Source organism: Lathyrus oleraceus, chromosome 5 (genome assembly GCF_024323335.1).
Source record: "Lathyrus oleraceus cultivar Zhongwan6 chromosome 5, CAAS_Psat_ZW6_1.0, whole genome shotgun sequence".
In the NCBI taxonomy this organism is placed as follows: Eukaryota; Viridiplantae; Streptophyta; class Magnoliopsida; order Fabales; family Fabaceae; genus Lathyrus; species Lathyrus oleraceus.
The window spans coordinates 3,276,316-3,298,518 of record NC_066583.1 but is presented as its reverse complement, the minus strand read 5'-3'; the positions used below and the strand labels follow the sequence as shown (position 1 = coordinate 3,298,518).

Here is a 22,203-nt window from a genome sequence, read left to right as displayed (position 1 = left end):
TTGGAATTTTTATTAAATACCTCCAAGGTATATATATATATATATATATATATATATATATATATATATATATATATATATATATATATATATATATATATATATATATATATATATATATATATATATACAATTATAAATAAATTGAGACACAAATAACAACCTAACATAACAGAAAATCTGAAAACTAACTGTCGATAATCGATTACACAAAATTTATAACCGGTTACAATTGTTTCAACAAAACTAAAACATAACAATAGTAACTGGTTAGTAAGGAAACGTAACCGATTACACCCTTGAGTAAACATCCTATTTTTAGCTTTGACATTTTAACACAATTGTAACGGATCACATATAATCAGTTACATCACTTGAATGATTGGATTTTCACTTTAACACTTTGATCAATTAGGTCCATAATCCAAGATATACTAAAATTCAATGGTGTTTCAGTTAGAATTTCAAACTAGCTTTGATACGATATTCAATAGGGATGGACAGGAAAAACAAGAATCATTTGAAACCCGCTTTAACTGATAGTAATGCGGGTTTCCAAGTCATATTTTTCAATTATCAATGGATTGATACAGACTAAATCAGATTAAAAATTTTAATCCAATAAAATTCAACATTGACCAAAAATAATAGTGTGTTCACTTTCACTACTACTAATTTACCGCACACATATAATATATTTTAAATTAAAATAGAACACTTCTAAATAGTGATTATTGTCACTTTAATCATGATAATTTCTCATTTCTCAAAAAAATAATTGTAAATTAGATTAATTAATCTACATGAACAATAAGTCAATAAATCTCATTATTATCCCTTTATATATTACACGCAAGATTTAATTTAAAATCTAAAATATATAAAGGAAACTATGGAAAATTTTATCAAGTAGCTTTTGAGGCTAGCCATTGTATCTCTATTTGAATGCGGCCATTCTTAGAGTCTATAAGATGATACTTCTCATTGATTCTCTTGTTAGAAACAACATCGGCAAGAGAGATGTCAATGTAACCCAATGACTCCTAGTGTTGACAGAATACCAAGATAAAATTTAGTCATGTCAAAGTATCATCAAAGGTAAACAACAAAAAAATCAACATAGTTTTGAAGTTATGCCCTATAGTCCATCATAATTATTAAACAACAAAAAAATCAACATAGTTTTGAAGTTATGCCCTATAGTCCATCATAATTATTAAACTCACGCATTCATGCATTTGAGTTATTGTTAAATGTTTTGTCAAAATTTGATGATTTAGTAAAATACATATTTAACCAGGTCAATCTTGATCAAACAATCATTAATAATCAGAATGCATGAATACATGAATTTAGTGATTATAGTGGATTCAAATTTTAAAACATAACCTCCAATCTTGATAGAATGGAGGTTATTAGTTTTAGAAATTAAAAAGTTATTATATAAATCATGTACCTTTGGACGCAACAAATTTCGTGATGAAGTGCTGACAACTTCAACGTGTAATTTGTCATTAGTGGGAGGTTCCTCGACCATAAATTGAAACTCGTCTTCCCATCTTGGATCTCTACTTTTTTTCATGCTCTGTAATACAGTACAGTGTAAAAAAAATTATAAATAAAGATTATACATGATAAATATACAATTATTTTATTTGGGATAAAGTACCTTAGTCTTTCTCTCTTCTCCTTTGAAAATAAGTCTTACATGTGGATTTGTATGGTATTTTCCTTCAATGTCTTGACCTTCATGAACTATAACTACAAGAAGACCTCCACCTATAGGGGTTCCTTCAGGTGCTTTTTGAAGTGATTCCATTCTATTAAAACTTTTATCTAAGTCTTCCTCTTTGAAAGGTTTATATGTTACTTCAATAACAATCTGTCCACGAGACTTATCATTTTGGGTATCACTAGGATCCATATTTTTCAAAAGCTCAAGAGTGAAAACTTTAGTCTCTTCCACAACCAGTTCTTTTAATTGAATTTCATTAATACCCATCTTGTCATGCTTTCCAACCTGATACAAAACTTACACTTTTGATAATAGTGTGAATATAATTCTAACAACTTGCTATCAATAAAAGAGAGAAATACCTGTTCCCAATCATAAACATGAATATGTAAAGCTTGAGATTCAGGGTCTTTAACTGTCAAACTAAATTCCTCGTTCCATTCCGGATTCAAATTTTTGTGCTTCACGGTGGTCTTTTTCGATGGGAGATTGTCTCCGGTGAGCTTTAGTTTCACATAAGGATCAGATGCGCCAAGAAGATCTTTCTTCTTCAACTTCATTGCTTTTATAACCTTTATATTTAAAATTCCTACAGGCCTTTTGAAGGCTCTAAATTTCCATAAAGTGAATCCAAAGGAAAAAGTTAAAAACTAATAAAAAGTATATATATGTAACCAAATTCATTTGTGAAAATCAACATGCATACTTTGTTGGATCTAAAATTGGAACTTCCAGAGTTTTGGGCCATAAGTACATATTTGCAACTTGCTCTTTAATAAACTCCTGAAAAAATACCATAAACAATGAATTTTGTTTTACAGAGAACGCAAAAGTTCATGCATAGTAATATCGTGTCTCTTAAGAAACTAAATTCAAAACAAACATTTTCATATACCTGAACAAACCTGTACAATCCAGGAATAGACATGAGATCAGCTCCTATAAGCTTTAGTCCAAAATCAACATGTGGCTACATGATAACAAATGTGAAGATGAATATTGAATAAAAGATTAAAGAATATACATTTTAACAAGTACAAACCTTTTCCATGATAGACACATAAATATTTCCAAAGCAAGGAAAACATGGAACCAAAGGCTTCAAAGTAATACGAGGTGCGAGAAATACTTGCAAATCTACCACCTGCAAAATGTTTTAAACTCTCAACATCAAAAAAAACTTATAACACCGCACATATTTTTCGTTTATTCACTCAGATACAGATACGTACGCGCGCATGCATGTTAAAAGTTAATAAATGAAATACCTGAATAGTTGCTTTTAACCCGAATGCCTTAACTGCAATAAGAATGTTAGGATTTCCAGCCCATTTTATGGAAGGCTCCATAATTAGTTCTTTCTCATCGGTTAAGTAAACTTTCATTCCTATTAATAAAAAAATATTTCCATTAAAATTTCCATAGGAACAATATAACAGAAAATAAACTTACTTTTTTTTAGAAAAGATGAAACATTATTTTTTTATTTAAGATCAAATATTAAAACTTGTAGTATTAAAGTTTGTTATCCAGGAATGCATCATGTTTAGAGCAATTAACCTTGAAAAGTTGGTGGAAGAGACCCCAATGTGAGCACTTCAAACTCAACAGAATCAATTTTATATTTTGGAATCTGCTCAGCAATTATGGGTTTTGCAATGTTTTTCGCAGTATTGCATATTGCCTAAATAAAAAAAGCAAAATATTTACTCAAAGAAACATAGAAGGAGAATTAAAATTTTATAAATTAATTTAAAAAATTAAAAATAAAATAAAAATACCTTATCAAGATATGGCCACATATACTCTATAAGTTTGTTTAACCAATCAACCTTTAGAAGAGGACAAACAAATAATATTGAATACAACTCTAAAAAAACAAAATAAATGGATGATATTTTATCTAATCTCTAATTCAATCCTTAAATAGAATAAGGATCGAAATTTTATATTTTAGTGATCAAAATTTTGATGATTAAAAAGTATTTTTTAATAATGCAAAGTGGTGTGAAACTAATACTTACTCGATCAGAGTCTGGATTTTTTATCCAAAGGGGAATCTCATGAATTATTCGTTGCAGAGCTTCTGTATCTTCCTCCGCCAATGGCCTAATTTCAGGGTCCTATTAATATGAGATCTAATTAACAAAACAAATGAAAAATATTTTTTGGATACATATTAACCAAAACAAAAAGAAGAAAAAACAATTTGGAGGATTATGATTTGATCAACATAAACATGAAAGCATATGAAAAAAATTAGAACTAATGATGAATAGAACAATAAAGAACAAGACAATGTCTTAAGAATTACATACCTTAACATCATTGGGTTGATCATAGATGAAGAGAAAATAACCAGCAACAAGACCAATAAAAATCCCAATTCCAAATCCAAAAAATCCGAATATAGTACTAAAGAAACCCATCTTGATTAACAATGATCAAATATGTTTTCCAATAAGATTTTTTTTTATTATGATTATGATCTCTCTTTCACTATCCTTCAATGTATGAAAAGGAAAAGTTACAAAAGTGTAACTTCCAATGTGTTTGAGCTCTCCTCGGATCACCATTCCCCTATTAAAACAAAATGTGTAATGCAATTTATTTTTTATATTTGTTTATCTCAAATAAAACAAAAATAAATTGACTACTATTAAACCAAAAACATCCATTATTTTTATTATTTTTATTATATATATACATAAACTCATTCATTAACATTGATATAATTATTTTCAAAAGTAAATAAAAATTACTCTCATATAGATATTATATATAAATTTTGATATTAATCTATAGTTTATAACCTATAATAATTTCATCAATACTATCGGTGTACAATTATAAACACTAACCTTAATCTTGTATTTTTTTTCATATAGAAATAGTTGTAGATTAATGTCTTAATATGTTGATATGATCTAAGGGATATTAATTTTCAAACCATGTATTTTAAAAAAAAATATGTATCTAATCAAAATTTATTGAATGAATTCAATTGCTAATATAACTATTTGTAGGGAGGGTGATATTAGTATGTTAGAAGTTCTTCCTATTTATACTAGGTTGGAATATAATGTTAATATTTAAATATAGGAAGATAAATTTGAAAAAAATTCTTAAGTCAAGTCACATATTGTGTGTCAGTTGAAAAAACTTATTAGTCTTATATTATTTAGGTGAGATATATTTTCTTCCTCACTTTATTATATAAGAAAATATTGAGATATTAGATATAATTCAAATTGAGTTGTGTGGCCCAAGCCCTATGCTAATTAGTGTTTAGGATGTGTTACTTAGTTTATTATTTTACTTAGTAGTCAAGTCACTTAGATATATATAAATAGACAATTTATAATTCAGTTTTATCATTCATTCAATTCAATAATACAGCCCGTATTCCTTATTCTCTCTTTCCCTCCTCACTAAAAGTGTCTCAAGCACTAACAAATTGGTATTTAGAGCTCTGGGTATATTCTTGATTGTGTTTTCAAGAATCACACGTCAGAGACCGTGTTTCCGGGATCATGGATTATTGTTGATCAATCGCTGCAAAGATGAATGGTAACGGAAATTTACCAAAATCCCTTCCAACTCTTGACGACAAAAATTGGCTTCGATGGAGAAAACATATGTAATCTCTATTTGAATTTCATGAAACCTTAGAAGTGGTTAATAATGATGTTATGGCGGTTGATGAAGATGCAACCGACGCTCAGAGAATCACTCACGAGGATGTCAAGAAGAAGGGTTACAAGGAGGCATTTATATCCAATTGGCGATTGATGCTGCTAATTTCAATAGAATCGCTCATGCTGAATCGGCGAATGAGGCATGGGATATTCTTGTCAAGTACTATGAAGGAGGGGAGAAAGTCAAGGTTGTCAAGTTGTAAACCTTGCGACAATAATATAAATTTTTATCGATGGAAGAAGGCGAAAAGATTGCATATTATGTGTTAAAGGTGCAGAAACTCGTTCATCTCATGAAGAGTTGTGGTGAAACCCTAACTGATAAGATGATAATCGAGAAGGTAATATGTACGTTGACCTCTCACTATGATCACGTTATTGTAGCTATTCAAGAGTCGAACAATCTTGAAACCCTAAAACTGGAAGATTTGGTTGGTTCGTTAGAAGTGTATGAGATTAGGATCGTCGGGCGCAAAAATGCCCAAAAAAATAAACCGAATGGATTAAAATGATCAACACGAAATAAACTTCTCGGAAATATACAGTTTTCGATCTAATTTTGAAATAAAAAATGATGGTTAAAAGGCCCAGGCTGTTTAAAATGAGACCGAAAAAGTAGTCAAAAAAGTAAAACGAGCACGTCAGGTTAAACTATGTGAATCGTAGATTAAGAAAACGGATGTCTGCAAGCTCAATCTTGAAATTTTTTGCGCGCTAATTCGTCGTATAGTTGAGAAACGATCCGGCCAGTCTGTTTGTAGATCCAAAAAATTATTTTGGTTGATATTTTAAGCATTATGCGGAATGAAATGCATGTTGTGATGAATAGTAAATATAGATATCTTGTAAATGCATTGATTCATTGGCTGAGAAATTGTGAATAGGCAATCATATACATATGAATCACGCTTATGCCATTTACTTCTGATTCTCAATTACAATTAAAACCCTACAAAGATTCAGATAACGATAATACTCTTGATTGTTTCCCTCTGAACCTCTAAAAGCACGATGCAATGGAATGAACGATGCATTGAGATTGAGAAATCAAATCTTTTGACTTATTAATCAACAAATGACTGAATGAATGTCATCAAGATGAGATAAAACTTCCATAACTCTTGACCTTTTATCTGAACCCTGATGAATGTTTTTAACTGAAAGAATGCATGATATATATCAAATGATTATGCGATGCTTTTACAGGTGAAAAACTTAGGGTAAATTTAGGGTATGACAATAACATTAAATTCACCACCGAGGCACCAAAAACCAGCAGGGAGATTATATTTTACTATGATTAAGTCAAACACATCCTTCTCTTGTTTCTGATGGTGCAAGAGGAGTAGATGTTTACAACATATATTATCTGATCCTTCCAAACCACTTGAATCTCAAGATATCCTTCACCTGAAAAAGTAAATTGAACAACAAAAATAGTAGGGTTCCACAATGTAATCAGACCTCTAGATCTTCCTATACTATTTTCCACAGACAATCCCACCTCTTTGGAGCCCCAAAGGGAATGAGCTAATGAATCCTCCATCAATTGAACCTTCATCTCTTGTAATAAGCAAAACTCAGCTGTCCCCGACAAAATTAACTTCAATATTAATTTTGTATTGGTTGAATTACAACCCCTTCGAATATTGTATGAAAGAACCATCATTTTACATCATTGGATTTAGATTCCTTCAATTTGGTGTTATCTTTATCTTGCTTCTCCAAATGCTTTATCTTTGCAGTATAGGCATATCCATTGCTATCACCTATTATGCTTAAATTTGTTGCGTTCTTCCAAAATTTAGTTACTACTTCTTCCTCTTCCATAGATAGAAAATACTGATTTCCTTGAATTACGTCTAAGCCTGAGGTGGATTCACAACAGAATGCTGACCCACTTGAAAATCTGTCAGAGAGAGAGAGAGAGAAAATTATGGGGAACATGATCCTGCATTGACAAAAAAAAAATAGTTACGGTGCTTGAGAGGGATGAGGGAGGAGAAGTAAGAAGGTATCTCAATTTGGAGAATTTGGGGGCGTGAGGCCTTATTTGTATGCAAGGAGAAGGGTCTACCAATTTCATAGACAAATTTATATTTTCTTTTTGGTTGGGTCAAAAGAAGAGGAAAGTTATCAGGTTCTGAAGTTGTAAGTCTTTCTCTTAATGAATATATATATATATATATATATATATATATATATATATATATATATATATATATATATATATATATATATATATATATATATATATATATATATATATATATATATATATATATATATATATATATATTTGTATTCCTTGCGTAGATATTAAATTTTATTTCAAACAAAAAATTTTTTACTTTTTATTTTTATTATTACTATTTTCATAAAATATTTTATCACTATTTAAGTAATACGATTCCTTTATATTATATTATTAAATAAACTATTTTAAAAAAAAATATTTCTATCATATAGTTCATGCGATTTGAGCGTAAATCATTCTTAAATTTTAAAGGTATGTTTGATTTAAATGAAAAGGAGAATAGGGTAGGAATTTTAATGGAAGGAAGGGAAGGGGATGGAAGGTGGGAGATTTTTTTTAATCAGATAAGTGCTTGGTTTAAAAGAGGGAAGAGGAAGAAAAGTGGGAGATTTTAATTTAAAATATGTTTAGCTTAGGAAGGAAGGAAAGAGAGGTATTTTATTAATAATTTACATTTTTATCCTTATGATTTTATATAAGTGATATGATATTCAAATATGAAAAATTCATGCTAATTTTTTTTTATAATTAAAATTTTGAATATTTAGTGACTAAAAAATATAAATTTACTGCATAACGTTAAAAAATTGAGTACACTTGATTCAGATTATAACGATCTCCAATACAAATTAAACTAAATGCTGCTAACAACATTTAAATCGTGATGAATCATCTAACAAAATAAATATATAAAATACCCTATTATTAAATATTAATCGTTCAAAATATTTAATAAAATGAACAAACAAAAAAAATAGTTTAAATTTGATATAAAAGAAAGTATTATAGGATACATAACAAAATTAGAAGAATAAAAAACAAATATCAATGAAGATAATTTTTTTATAGAAAAAAAGCGCAATAATTATGATTTATATTAAGTAAAAAAATTCGAAAATAAATTGAAAGTGTATAACAGTTATAATAAGTTGATGGAAGTAATCGAGAAAAATCACACAAAAAAGAAGCAATAACACAAGAAAACAATTTGAACCAAACAAAGTTAATTAGAAATTTCTCTTCTTCTCCCCTCCCCTCCATCTACATGAACCAAACACTTAGAGTGTGATTTGATGAAGTATTTTAATGAGGGGAAGTAATTTTTTGAGGAAATTTAAAATGACTTGTCCAAAATCCATTGTTTGGATAAAAATAGAGAATTGTTATAATGATGTAAACTTATGAAGTATTTTATTCAAGTTAAATTTAAGGAATTTTAAATGACATTAAAAAGTAAAAAAATTGAAATTACTCTTTCGATAGTCATCATATGAATTTTTTTTAAGATAACCATATTTTAAAAAAATAGTACCAAAATAACCACTATTTCAAAGTATTTACTAATATAATCATTTTTCTAAAAACAAAATGAATCAATGCGCTATTTGTATTGATGCATGCAATGACTCAATTGAAGAAAGGCGTCACTTGTAGTGGTGCATGCATGTCTATTTCGCCACTAGGAGTGACGCATGCATGTCTAATTTTCCACATGCAATGTCGCATGCATAATCCATTCAGTGGATGCGCCAATGCATGTGGCTACTGCTCCCTTAGGACGTCTATAAATACAGTGTCACCCTCCCATAATTTTGCACACATCTTCTTACTATCTCCTTCCATTTTTCTTCATTCTCCTTCCTTTTTTTAAAAATGTCTTCATATATGTGTCATTATATTCACAAGAGAAATGTCTATTTAAATATTTTGACAATGCAGCCTCTGATGAAGATCCGACTTTGGAATGTAGATACGTTCGAACTTCTTAACAAGACCTTGAACCGTTGGTTAAATGAAGACATTATATATGGTGAAAAGATCAGAAGAATTCAAAGGCTTGATACCACGTTCAACCAAAATGGAGAAGTTCTTTTCTGAATGAATGTTAAAACTGACAGAGATGTTCACATGATAATGTATAGTTCTCACTATTTTTTTATGGTTGTAATCGCATAGTTATATTGTTTATTTATTGTACTTGTTTGTGATGTTATTTAATTGTTGTAGTTGTTTGCGTTGTTGTTTAATTATTGTTTAATTGTTGTTTAAATTATTGTTTAATTGTTGTTTTAAGTTATTCTAACCGAATCTTATTATATTTATGAAATGAATGTTGTTTTTAATATAACACAAAAGTGTTATAATTAAAATTATGTTGTTGTGCTTGGTCCAACACTAGGCATGACAACGGGGCGGGTCATGGACGATTTTTACCTCCCCAAACCCAAACCCGAATCCCCAAATAATCCATGTTCCCCGCCCCAAACCCAAATGAGGATGAAGAATCAAAACCCAGACTCATCCCAAACGGGTCCGAGTTGGGTTCGAGTATCCCCGCCCCGCCACCATTCATTTAGTGAAATCAATTTTTTTAATAGAAATATTTATTTTTCCCAAAATAAAATTACATTACGAATAATAAAATAAAACAATCTAAAAAAATTTCATACATACATTTCAAATATTTTAAATAATAAATTCAAGTTAAAATATTAAAACATTAACCACATATTTAATATTCTAAATTATCAAAAAAAAATAATAATGTACATACTGAAATAAACAGAGCGGGTTCGGGGGCGGGTTTGGGGTGGGTACTAGTGTCCCCGTTACCCGACCCATCCCTATATTTTATAATCGAGGAAAACCCAAACCCAAACCCAAACTCAGTCAAAGCGGGGTTTCCCCATCAACTTCGGGGCGGGTTCGGGTGGATACCCGCAAGTATGGGTTATGTTGCCATGCATATCCAATACTAGGACACTTTGTACGATTATGATCGTGTTGGCGACATGAACTACATAACTTCAGCATTGTGTTCGTTGTATCCATTTCGTTTCAAATGCGGGTGTTGTTTGGGCGGCCCTTTTTCTTTCTTCGCATTATTTCATTATGTCAGAGTATGTCCCCTTGATATGTAGGCCAATAATCCTCTTTTGCTACCACTGAAAAGCTAATTTTGTAAACATTGCATAAGTTTATGACTTTATAAACGATGAATAGTAAGTTGGAAGGATCTTGTTGAACCTTTGAACATGTCGCTATGACATGGGAACAGGGCATATGAAAGACTTGGAACTTTCTGCAGTCGCACCAACCTCTATCTAGTTCCACTTGATAGTGTTCCCTCGGCATGCCTTCATTGTGATCCATTGACTCATCAACACTGTACCAACCTTTAGTACAATCATACATTGTGACCACATATGTGTTAGCTTTGACAGCTTCCTCTTTAATGAATATCATTGAAGCATCATTGAACAAATGCCCAGATCGTAACACTGAACTTCATTTGTAACTGGAATTAAACGCCGAAGTACTTTCAGTAAACCGAATTAAATGAAAAATAACTTCAAATGCTGAAAACTTTGATCCAAGATTACAATAATAAATCCTAAAAACTATGGTATGATAGTCCCCCGATGTGAGAGCTCTATCATTACTTCAATGTAATATCTGCTTAAAACTAAGAATTAAAATATCTGCATACAAACTTGGATGCCAAAAACTGCTCAAAACTACCATTTTATAAAGATAATACGTTTCATTCTTTGTTATCATCAAAACTTAGAGATATATTGCAGAATCAAAATCTTGTTTAACACCTCAGAGCTTATTAACAAGGATATCACAATATCTTTGGTGGTGTGTGCAATAATTGATCCACCATGTTATACTCGTTTTTCTTTATCAATTTCAACACTTCATCATTATCCACCTTCTGATTTGTACCACTAGGCTGACCACCCTGCTCAACTGGAGTCTCAACCTGAGTTTTCCCTACAATGACATCTTCAATTCTTCTGGGAGGTGTAGAGGCAACCACACGCCCACTTCTTGTGACTCTGCTCACATAAGCAACATTAACAACGGAAGGCAAAGGAACCTCTAATCCATCTTCAATCATGGTGGCATTATACTTGTATGGTATAACCTTGTCAGATTTATAAAGAACTTGATCGGGCAAACTGATAATCAAAGGAGAGGCAGAAGTCTTTCGGTTGTCGTAAATGATCTCCACGGGATTGGGAACATTGAACTAAGGTATTATAACATTAACTTCATCATCATTATGTTTCTTATCATAGGTGATCATGATAGTTCTTTTATCCAACAACTTCTGAATATCTTGGCGTACAAGAGGACATGCATGTAGATTCACGGAGCAAATTCTACAAGCAGTGCAATTGCGTTCATGATCAACAATGTCAAACTAGCATGCATTCTAACTAAGGATTCTATGATAAACCTAACCTCGAAGATTGCAAATTTTTCTGGACAACCATGCACCATGTTTAGTGAAGCTCCCCCATGCTGAAGTAAGGGATTAACCTGCACATTCAGATTAACATCTTTGAAGGATAAAATGCCACCTTTAAATAGCCTTTGAACATCAGATTTTACGCCATATCAATTCTCTATACTGTGACCAGGCACTCCTTGGTGGTACACATAAAATTGACCGGCTTTGTACCAATATGGGATTTCTTTTGGGACAGAAGGTGGAGGTCGAGTTTGAATGTGACTTTTGGCTAACAAAGTCAGAACAACTATGCATATGACATTGGAATAGGATCAAAATGGGGTGTTCTTTAGACACAATTGTTGTTGTTGAATTGTGGGCAAGCCTGTTGTTGATGTTGTTGAGTAGATTGTTGAGTAGGTTGTTGACGAAATTGTGGTTGATAGGCTGGAGCTACCACTGGTGGATTGATGATTGGAGAAACGGTTGCGACATGTTGCGGTTGATACCTTCTTTGCCATGCAAAATGGAACTAACTTCATGTTCCTTTTTCTTAATGAGCCCACTTCCAAACTTCTTAACGTTATTGGAAGAACCCACTTCTTTAGTTAAACTTCCCTCACAGACTGCCTCTTCAAGCCGCATCCCCATGTTCACCATTTCAGTGAAGTCATTTGGTGCGCTTGCAATCATACGGTCATAGTAAGATGAACTCAAAGTCTTGACATCTCTTTTTCCTCAAGCGGAGGATATATATGGGCAGCTACCTCACGCCATTTTGAGCATACTCCTTAAAACTCTCATTGTCCTTCTAAGATATGGCTCAGAGTTGGTCCCTGTCTGGTGTCATGTCTACATTATATTTATATTGTTTGTTAAAATATTCTCCAAGGTCATTGAAAGTACGAATTTATGCACTGTCCAAACTCATGCACTAGTTAAGTTATCTTGAAAGTAATAGATTAACAGTTGATCATTATCTATTTGGGTTGACATCTTGTGAGCATACATTACCAGATGACTTTGAGGGCAAGAGTTGCCTTTATACTTATCAAATTTCGACACCTTGAACTTGTGCAGAATCTTAACATTGGGAACTAAGCAAATATTAGAAACATTCTTGCCAAACAAGTCTTTTCCTTTGAGGGATATGATTTCCTTTTGCATTTCCGAGAATTGATCTTGAAACTAGTCCATTCTCTCATCCATTCCAACACCTTCATTTGGAGCGGTGTGGAAGATAGGTTCTTCATTGTAAGGAGTAGTGTGTGTCACAAGATATGGCACAAACATCATGACAGTAACAACTGGAGTTACGGTAGCCTGTGGACGATACCCTTCTAGCATATAATTAGGAGGCATGCCCCAAGGAAACTGGAGGGCATATGGTACTGAGGAGCATTGAGGCGTGCCACAAAAATAGGTGTAGACACGATCTCGAAGATCGTGGTTCTTTGAATAGTCTCTTGAGAATTAGGTGATGGCTGATTCTGAGCAGCCACCAACGCTTCCATCATGTTGGAGAGTCTTTCGAAGGTTTCTTTCAGAGTGTTTACTTCTTCCTAGAGCTCCTGGTTTTCTTGCTCGAGTTGATCCATCCTTATTTGTCGACCCACTTGAGTGTTGTACAAATGATATAGTTTGACTAACAGAGACAAAAGACACGAATGAGTTTCATAGAATGAAAAATGCTTGCATGATGTGCTAATTCAAATGAATTTTTTCAAGGAACTTTTAATAATTATTACAAACATTATAAAGGATAACATTTTTGAAATAGGCAAAAGAACCTCATTTCATTAATAAGTAGAAATAATACAAATCAAAAGTTTTAACTTTCAAAAGTTTTAAACAAAACATAAAATAATAAAAGCTAGAATCTAAGAGTCCTAGGGTATCCCAGAAGAAGATCTAATCCCTCCTTGTAGTTTCCTGTTGAGCTCTTTGATCTGGTCTTCCATCTGAATCTTTTCAATCACGAGCTTGTCAACAATCAACTTCCAAGCAACTGAGGCGGGAGGAGTATCTGGCTGAATCTAGAGGAAAATAAATCCTCTTGCACCTTTCTCTTCTTGCTGACAAGCTCTTCTTCATTCTTCTTCTTCAAATGCTTTTGGAGTCCTTCATTCTCATTGTTGACAAACTGGTATTTGTTCTTCCAAGTGTCCTTTTCTCGTTGCACATTGGTCAAAGCAATCCGAAGTTTCTCCGCATCAGTCATGAAAATTAGAGTAGGTTCTATAACGGCTATAGGCAAAGGCTTATAGCGAGGATAAGGCATCTTCAACTTGATAGCTCTACCTTGTACCCATTGAAGATAAGGCTCCAAAGAAACACAATTTGGCTTCCCTATAACTTCTCTTCCCTTTTTATGGACATGACGTCATTCATCCACAATCTTCTCCTTAAGTGCTTTGTTATCTTCACCTTCTTTATTGAAGAGACCTTCAAAAAGGATACTGGTTGGTTTATCTTTCATAGGATATCCAAGCTAATGACGATTCAAAATTGGGTTGTAGCTGATACCTCCTTTTGTACCAAGAAGAGGCACATTAGAAAACTCTCCACATCTATCAATGATTTTCACCTCATAGTAAGCATGACTATACCATTCAATATCAGAATGTGTAAGAGACATAATCTTCTGTGACCATAAAATACCATCCTTAAGATCCCAAAAAGAAGTAGACCGAGACAAGTGAGAAATAAGCCACTTGTAAAGTAAAGGCACACAACATATAATCATCCATCCACTGTAAGAGTTTTTGAGATGAATGGAATGGTAGGTATCTGCAAGTAGAGTGGGAATTGGATTTACAATCAAGAATATCTTAATAACATTAATGTCAACAAAGTTGTCAACATTAGGAAAGAGGAACAATCCATAAATGAGCAAGGTAAGAATAGCCTTGAAAGCATCCATACTCTTCATACTAGCAAAGTAACAAGCTTTATCCATCAGAAACTTAGTTGGAAACCCAAGAATACCTCCCTTGGTGGTCATATGAGCTTTAATCTCAGACATCTTCAAATGAGTAGCTTCAGAAATAACATTATCCTTAGGAATCTCCTCAAATCCAGAAAATGGGATTTGATCAGAAATAGGTGATCCAAGCAAATAGGAATACTCCTTTAGTATTGGCATAAGCTGGTAATCTGGAAAAGTGAAGCAATGATACAATAGATCATAGAACTGGACTAGTGTAGCAAGAATTCCATTTGTCATGTTGGTCTTAAATAGTGACATAAGTCTCACATATCTATCCTTGAAACCTATTGGATTAGCAACCAAATCCCCTAGTTCTCTTAGATCTTCTAACTTTAGACTCTTGAAAGTGTACTTTTGAGTTCTTCTTCTTTGAAAATCCAGGGTAAAAAAGTTCATGTGATGTTTGCAACAAGTGTTTCTAAGTTCTTTGAAAACTTGGTTAAAAATGATGAATGAATGCATCAATGTATGGATGCACAAACAAGAACACAAACATATGGGGTTCAAAGGTTCGACGTCACGAGCATGGAGTAATGGGTTCCACCATCCCAAAAGGTATGTACTAAGGTTTTTTGTACTTGTAGAACAAGGTTATAAGAAGGTTCCCAAAGTCATTGATCCATATTTTGGATATTACTAGCACACAAATTACTCAGGAATCAATAATATTCTCAAGAGAACCTCGTCTGAGTGTAGCATTGTGTATTAACTATTTTAGGTTTACACCTTCATACCAATCGCAGAGGTAAAGGGATACTAATTCCTCAATTTCTCAGGTTCCTAGGTCGAAAGTAGCAATTATTTCATGATTACTCGTTTAACAAAGACTACCCTTAAAGGGGCTTCTACTGAGTGGGGGTTTCTTAAGTCAGCTTGTTCGGGATTACTCCATCCAAGCTTTCTCGACTATACCACCCACCTATCTTATTCATGTACTAAAGTTCGGGTTAAGACATATCTCACCATATATGAATCACCAAAAGAAGCCCAAACAATATAGAAAATAATATAATAACAAAAAAAAATATAAGATAGGTTTTACCCTCTTGGGGATGTCCCTAGTAAAGTCACTATTTTCGTCGCGGTAAGAATTAGAGACCATATTATTAGATTAACTTGACTCGCAAAACAAAATGTCACCGCCAGACTTTAATTTATCCAAGGGAAGGGGAAAAGATCAAATAACCCATAAATATGCAATGCAAAACAGTGCAATAAAGAGATTGGAGGTTTGGGGGTTTGTTATGAAAATGGAAGGTACTAACACCCTAATCTTCTATAGTATCCTATAGGAACCTATTGAGATATTTGTGTTTGGTTATTGTTGTTTGCTAAAGATTGAGGGGATGAGAACAAAAGTGTATTTTATTACTTTTTGATTTGAAAAGACATAAAGTCTTGTGCCTACATACTAATGAAGGATCAAAATCCTATAGTTTGGGGTACAAATAACAAAAGGGTTTGTTTAGTTGATTTTAGAATAAGAGACAAGTTATCATATTAAGGATAATACTCATCTAAACCACCACAAATATGAGAAGATGGATCTTTGCATCATTATGAAGGAAAGGCTCCAACTTGGACATAGAATCTACAAGTATGCCACCAACTCCTTCATATGGAAAAGAATCAACATCAATTTCAATCATTACTATGGGGTAGGATATTTATGCCTCAACTATAATGATGATTCATGTCTAGTCTCTTTTGAGAAAGGGTTTAAAAATAAAAAAGCCAAGCGACAAAAGTTTTGAATGAGATCTGTGTTAGTCTTATAGAAAGAGTTTGATATGCTTAAAGTGTTTTTGAAGCATTTATGAAGAAAGAAAGTTTGAAAATTCAATGACCTAAAGTCAAGGTTTTTTTATGAAAGAAGTTCAAGTTTGAAATATCCTAAGATTAGACTAGAGTTTATAAGGGCCTAAAGGGCACAAGGTGGGTAAAGGAGGCTACAAACACACATAATGAATATGCACATGACAATAAGTCAACTATACTCCATTTCCCTTAGATTGAAACATAAGCACAAGTATCATGCAAGAAATATCATGGGTTAACGATATGCACTAAGCGAGCATATGAACAAAATCACTACCATGTATCAAGCTTAAACATATTAAGACATCAATCAAGGTCATCAATAAAGAATAAAGCAAAAGGCATGTCATAGAGAATAGTTCATAACACATGGATCATACAAGCATGCACACAAAAATGCCTCGAGAATAATTTTGCAAAGTTCATAAAGTCAAAACATCAAACAAGATATATCATGATATCAATCACAAGACATGTAAAGCAATGGTTGAGGTGTTTTAAAACTGGACATATAAGGAGCATACAAACATGTCATGCCTTAAACAACTATGTCATGCATCAAGACTAAAGCAATGTTTAGGAGCAAGTTCAAAGCACATCAAAGTATCATTTTATGACAAAAGTTCACCTCATACAAGAGTTCAAGTCATTAGGGTTCATGCCTCTAAGGTTCATACATTAGGGTTTCATAGCAAGTCATCAACCATAAACATCCATGTACTTTAAGCACAAATTAAATAAACAAGTTATCATCAAGTCTAATTCCAAGTATAATCAAGGTATTTAACACATATGGATCAAAATGGGATCAAATTAATAATGGGAAAATTGAATCAAAGCATACTTAACTGAGAAATAAAAAGGAATAAATAATAAAGTTTTTTTTTGGATTTTTTAATATAAAAATTAAAAACTAAAAAAATAAATAAATGAGCTTTTTATGAGGGAGTTCATGTTCAAAACAAACACAATGGTAACAATAATTAGTGAAAATGATGCTTTTCTGAGGGAGTTCAAAATGATTTTTTTTACCTAACGGTGTGTGTGCGTTGCACCTTGAAAAGCACTTCTAGATGAGAAATAATGATCCCTCTAATTTCCTTGAGAGAAAATGTGGAAAGAGTGCAAGAATGATTCAATGTTCTTTCTTGCTTGATGATGGATTTTTGTGTGTGTTGGAGCATTACAATGAAGCCTTCTTTTATAGTGAATGAATTCAGATTTGGTGCAGTGATTATTGGTATTGTTTGATGGACTTTGAATCAAATCCAAAAAAATGTTGAAAAGTACAAAAGTGCTTTTGCTTTTGGTGTTTAGATAGAGTAAGATCAGAGTAAGATCTATTTATAAAGCTCCAAGCAAAAGTGATTGAGAAAAGTGATCTTTATGGAAATGACAATGAAGCTTTGTGGCAAAATGATCCATGAATGGTAAGTTGTTTGGATAACGGTTCAAACCCTTGTGTAATGAATCAATGGTTTGTGTAAAACACTCATTATACTGATATTTAGAAGCATCATAGACTGCAAAGCAAGATCTTAAGGTTTGGTTTTAGTTTGAACATGAAACTTGACATGAAAATGGACTTTCAATTTGGCCTAACATGGTGGCTTTCCTTCTTCGAGACTCCTAGCTCAAGTGTGATAAATTCATGTAAACGGGCTCTTTGGGAATATCTTCCCATCCTCTACAACTTTAATGTTGAACATTTGAATAAATTAAGCTTGGACCATGGAGACAATTGCTCATCAACTTTTACAATCTTAACTATTAAACACACCTGCAATTTTTTCCAAGTGTTGAACAATTTTACAACTTTGAGATCTCATCTTCATCACTTCATATCTTTCAAGCCTTATGAGATCTTTGGTTCATTATTTCTAAAAAGTTTAAGTATGGAAAATAATCTACAAGTACATCCTTTAAGCATGAAAAATGATGGCTTGAGGAAGAAGTTACAAACTTGTAAAGTGGGTTTCATGAACATGCAATTTCATAACTTAGAGAAATTTTGAAAACCCTAAATTTAACATTCTTGAACTTTTTCTTGATTCTCTTGATTTTATTGATCAAATGCATTCATCAACCATATTTTCATGATTCTTGACTTGAGAAGCCCATGGTTGACCAAAAAATCTCAAAAGTCAAACTTTGACCTTGAGTACTTTACTTTTCATCAGATGAATTCCAAATCTTCAATGATCAATGAATCAAACTTCTTTAGACAATTGAAGCACATGAATGGATCATAATGAATCAATTAAGGACCTTGAATCATATTTCAAACCATTAGATCATGTCTTGGTAAAAAATTCAACATCAGAGCAATCTTGGTCAAAATCCTAATTTAGGCATCAAATGAATTTGGAACTTGTTGATATTGAATGAATGCAATCTTGAACTTGATTATGATGAGTGGAGATCACTTGACTATTATGAATGGATGAGAAGCTTGGATTAATGAGGAGTGCCCATAATCTTGACCAGTCAATCACTTGAGTTCCTTAAACCAACACACCTACCTTGTGAAATAATCAAACAAGATAAAACATATTTTTGTATTTTCATAAGGTTGGTAATGCATAAAAGATATACACATGAGATGTTTGATGTTATGAAATTGATGAAAATGAGATGAGATCTTAGGGATAAAAATTAAGGTGTGACAACTGGGTTCTTTCTGTTGCAGTTTTTTAGGGGCCAAACTGCATGGCGGACGCCATGATGCTTGTGGCGGTCGCCACAAGTGCAAAGTTTGGATTATGGCCGTTTTGTACTGCATGACGGACACAATGACATGTGTGGCGGTCGCCACGACTCTTTGACTATGTTTTCTACATTCCTTTTTCCTCTCTGGTGGGCTCCACGACTTCCTAGTCATGGCAGGTGCCATGTAGGTGCCCATCAGTGTATTTTTGCCATTTTCTCTGTTTTTTTTACCATTTTCGTCCGGTTTCTTCCTGTATCAATTCCTACTTGTAAAGTACCTGAAACATGCATAAAATACCAGTATAACACTACAAAATGAGATAAAATGATGCTAAAATATGTGCAAATCAAGTCAAAATAAACTATATGTTTCAGTGTTATCAGTAATACGATAAATATTATGTATTTGCCGTTGTCACGAAACATAAATAAAGTAGGGACATATACTTGGGGTTCAACCGTTTTGTCCCATCTATATAGTTCGTTGTGTAAAAATGCAAAAAGATACTTGTTCGTTTTATTCTTAAGCCTATTTGCTACAAGCATGTGGTTGGTCGAGAATGTCGTCACCCGCCCCGGTCAACGAGAAGCCATTCACATTCCCATACGCAACAAAGTAAGTTTATCTTAAATCTTCTACTTTGTTAGACTTTATACTACAACTGACAGTAACTAATATATTTTCAATCTTTTCGATCTAGGTGGTCAGTTCTGGGGACGAACTACAACAGGTGTCCCAAACACATTATAGTAGTCTATCACAATCTTTTAGACCACATTGGACCAGACAATGTATTAATACTAAACAACTCTACTTTTGATTTAAAAAATCATCAAATTAAATATCCTCTAATCATCTCAATTTCTTATACAGTTTATCTGGAGGCCGTATCTAAGTCTTGATCGTCAGGTTAACAACGATGACTTTGCAGTTTGGACAACAAAAACACCAATCACCTGATTCACTACTGTGGAGATGCACCAGAGTGACCGCGTGAAACTGTAGTTCGGCATGCAACAACAAATTCCAGAACCTCCGACGTGTTCGGGAGATTGGCATCAACAAAGAGTCGATGACCAATGAGATTATTCCGATTGGAGAGACTTCACTAAAGAGATGTGTCATTGGAGGAATCAACATCAACACATCTTAAACGAACCATTCATACATGGTGCTAGACCAACTTAACATTATATGGCTTGGTTTATATCGGTTACAACGCCACAGTTTGTGTCTGAGCCAATGTATTTGATTGATCCATGCCAATGAGCTTTGTTATCATACGTCCAACAACAAATCTCCGCACAATAACCAACCCCACACCAATACCAAACCCAAGAACAATGTCAACCTACCCAAACCCAACGACCAACCTCACACCACCACCATACCATATACACTCAACCACCAAACACTCAACCTTTCAACCAATTTATGCCACACACTCAAACTCAAAACCAGGAACCAAACCCTTACCACGAACAACCATACACAACCATCACATCTGTCTATAGCCCCCGATGATTCATATGATTTCACCTCATCCCACCATAGCCCCCACCAATGAATATCCAAACATCTTACCGCCATAGCACCCAATCATTGTTTGACTTTCTTACACCACATGAACCATTATTTCATTTCCAAAACAATTCAATGTCCAAATTCGGGCAACCATACCGTCCACAAACAACCCAACCACAACGGCGATAACATGGACACCGAACTCAATTACGGCAGCGCCGTTGGCGATAATCCCCTAGCTATTGAGAAAAAATGATGACAAATTTGTCAAATACCGTTGGACCTTCCGTAGGACTTTCACACCAGCCACCATTGCATCACGTTAACACTCAAATACCCCAAACACCTCAGAGAAATTGTGGGAGACCTTGAAGGCAGACTAACACACTAGAATATGGAACAAGGAGGGCGTTTTGATTGTGCGGGTCATTGATTTTCTTGTCAATTGTTGTGTATTTTAGCTTTATATCATACTATTATTAATTTAATTTTTTATTCAATTTTATATAATTATAACATAAAACATAAAAAATATAATCAAAGCATATGCCACATGCAATGACACATGCTTTTAATGTCATAATGCATGCGCCAATTGCATTGACTTGATCTGCATGCTAACACCATATGCATTGATGCCTTGGTGAAAGTACTACATGCATACACCATACCAACTGACGTATGCTTTAGAGAGATAATTTTTGTTTGTTTGAAAAGTGGTTATATTGATATTTTTTTAAAAGTGTGTTATTTTGGTATTATTTTTTAAAAACATGATTATTTAAAAAAAGTTCTCATCATGTTTTATGAATTTTTCAAATTCATCTCTAAATTTTTTTAAAAATTGCAAATAAGTTTTTAATAATTTTCAAATTTTACAAATTAGTCCCTTCAATTTTTTTAAAATTATAAATTGGTCCATATTTTTTATATTTTAAATTTGACCCAAATTTTTTAAAATTTATGAAAATGATTCCAAAAATTTAACAATCAATTATTTTAATACTCTATCCAAACAAAAGAATTTAAAAATGAATATATTTCAATTGAATCATTTAAATTGCTTAGAATTTTGAATTTCTTAAAAATTCTCAATTACCTCATTCAATCATACTCTTAAAAATTTAGAATGTGTTTGGATGAAACATTTTAATGAGCGAAAATAATCTTTTGAGGAAATTTAAAATGACTTGACCAAATTCATTGTTTGGATAAAAAATATGGAGAAT

General features: G+C 32.7%; 1 protein-coding gene and 1 pseudogene across 1 annotated transcript; both read right to left on the bottom strand.

Moving 5' to 3' along the window:
- Nucleotides 1-905: 905 nt before the first annotated feature.
- LOC127087823 (synaptotagmin-2-like) lies at nt 906-4,192 on the bottom strand (annotated as a pseudogene).
- A 10,232-nt stretch (nt 4,193-14,424) lies between these two features.
- Nucleotides 14,425-15,159, bottom strand: LOC127087816 (uncharacterized). Its single transcript, XM_051028735.1, has one exon. The coding sequence runs from the start codon at nt 15,157-15,159 to the stop codon at nt 14,425-14,427; it is 735 nt and encodes a 244-aa protein (XP_050884692.1).
- Between the last annotated feature and the right edge of the window lie 7,044 nt (nt 15,160-22,203).

Bases quoted from the DNA above. Each gene is read 5' to 3' on its own strand.
- LOC127087816 (XM_051028735.1), bottom strand. From the start codon at position 15,159: ATGACAAATGGAATTCTTGCTACACTAGTCCAGTTCTATGATCTATTG.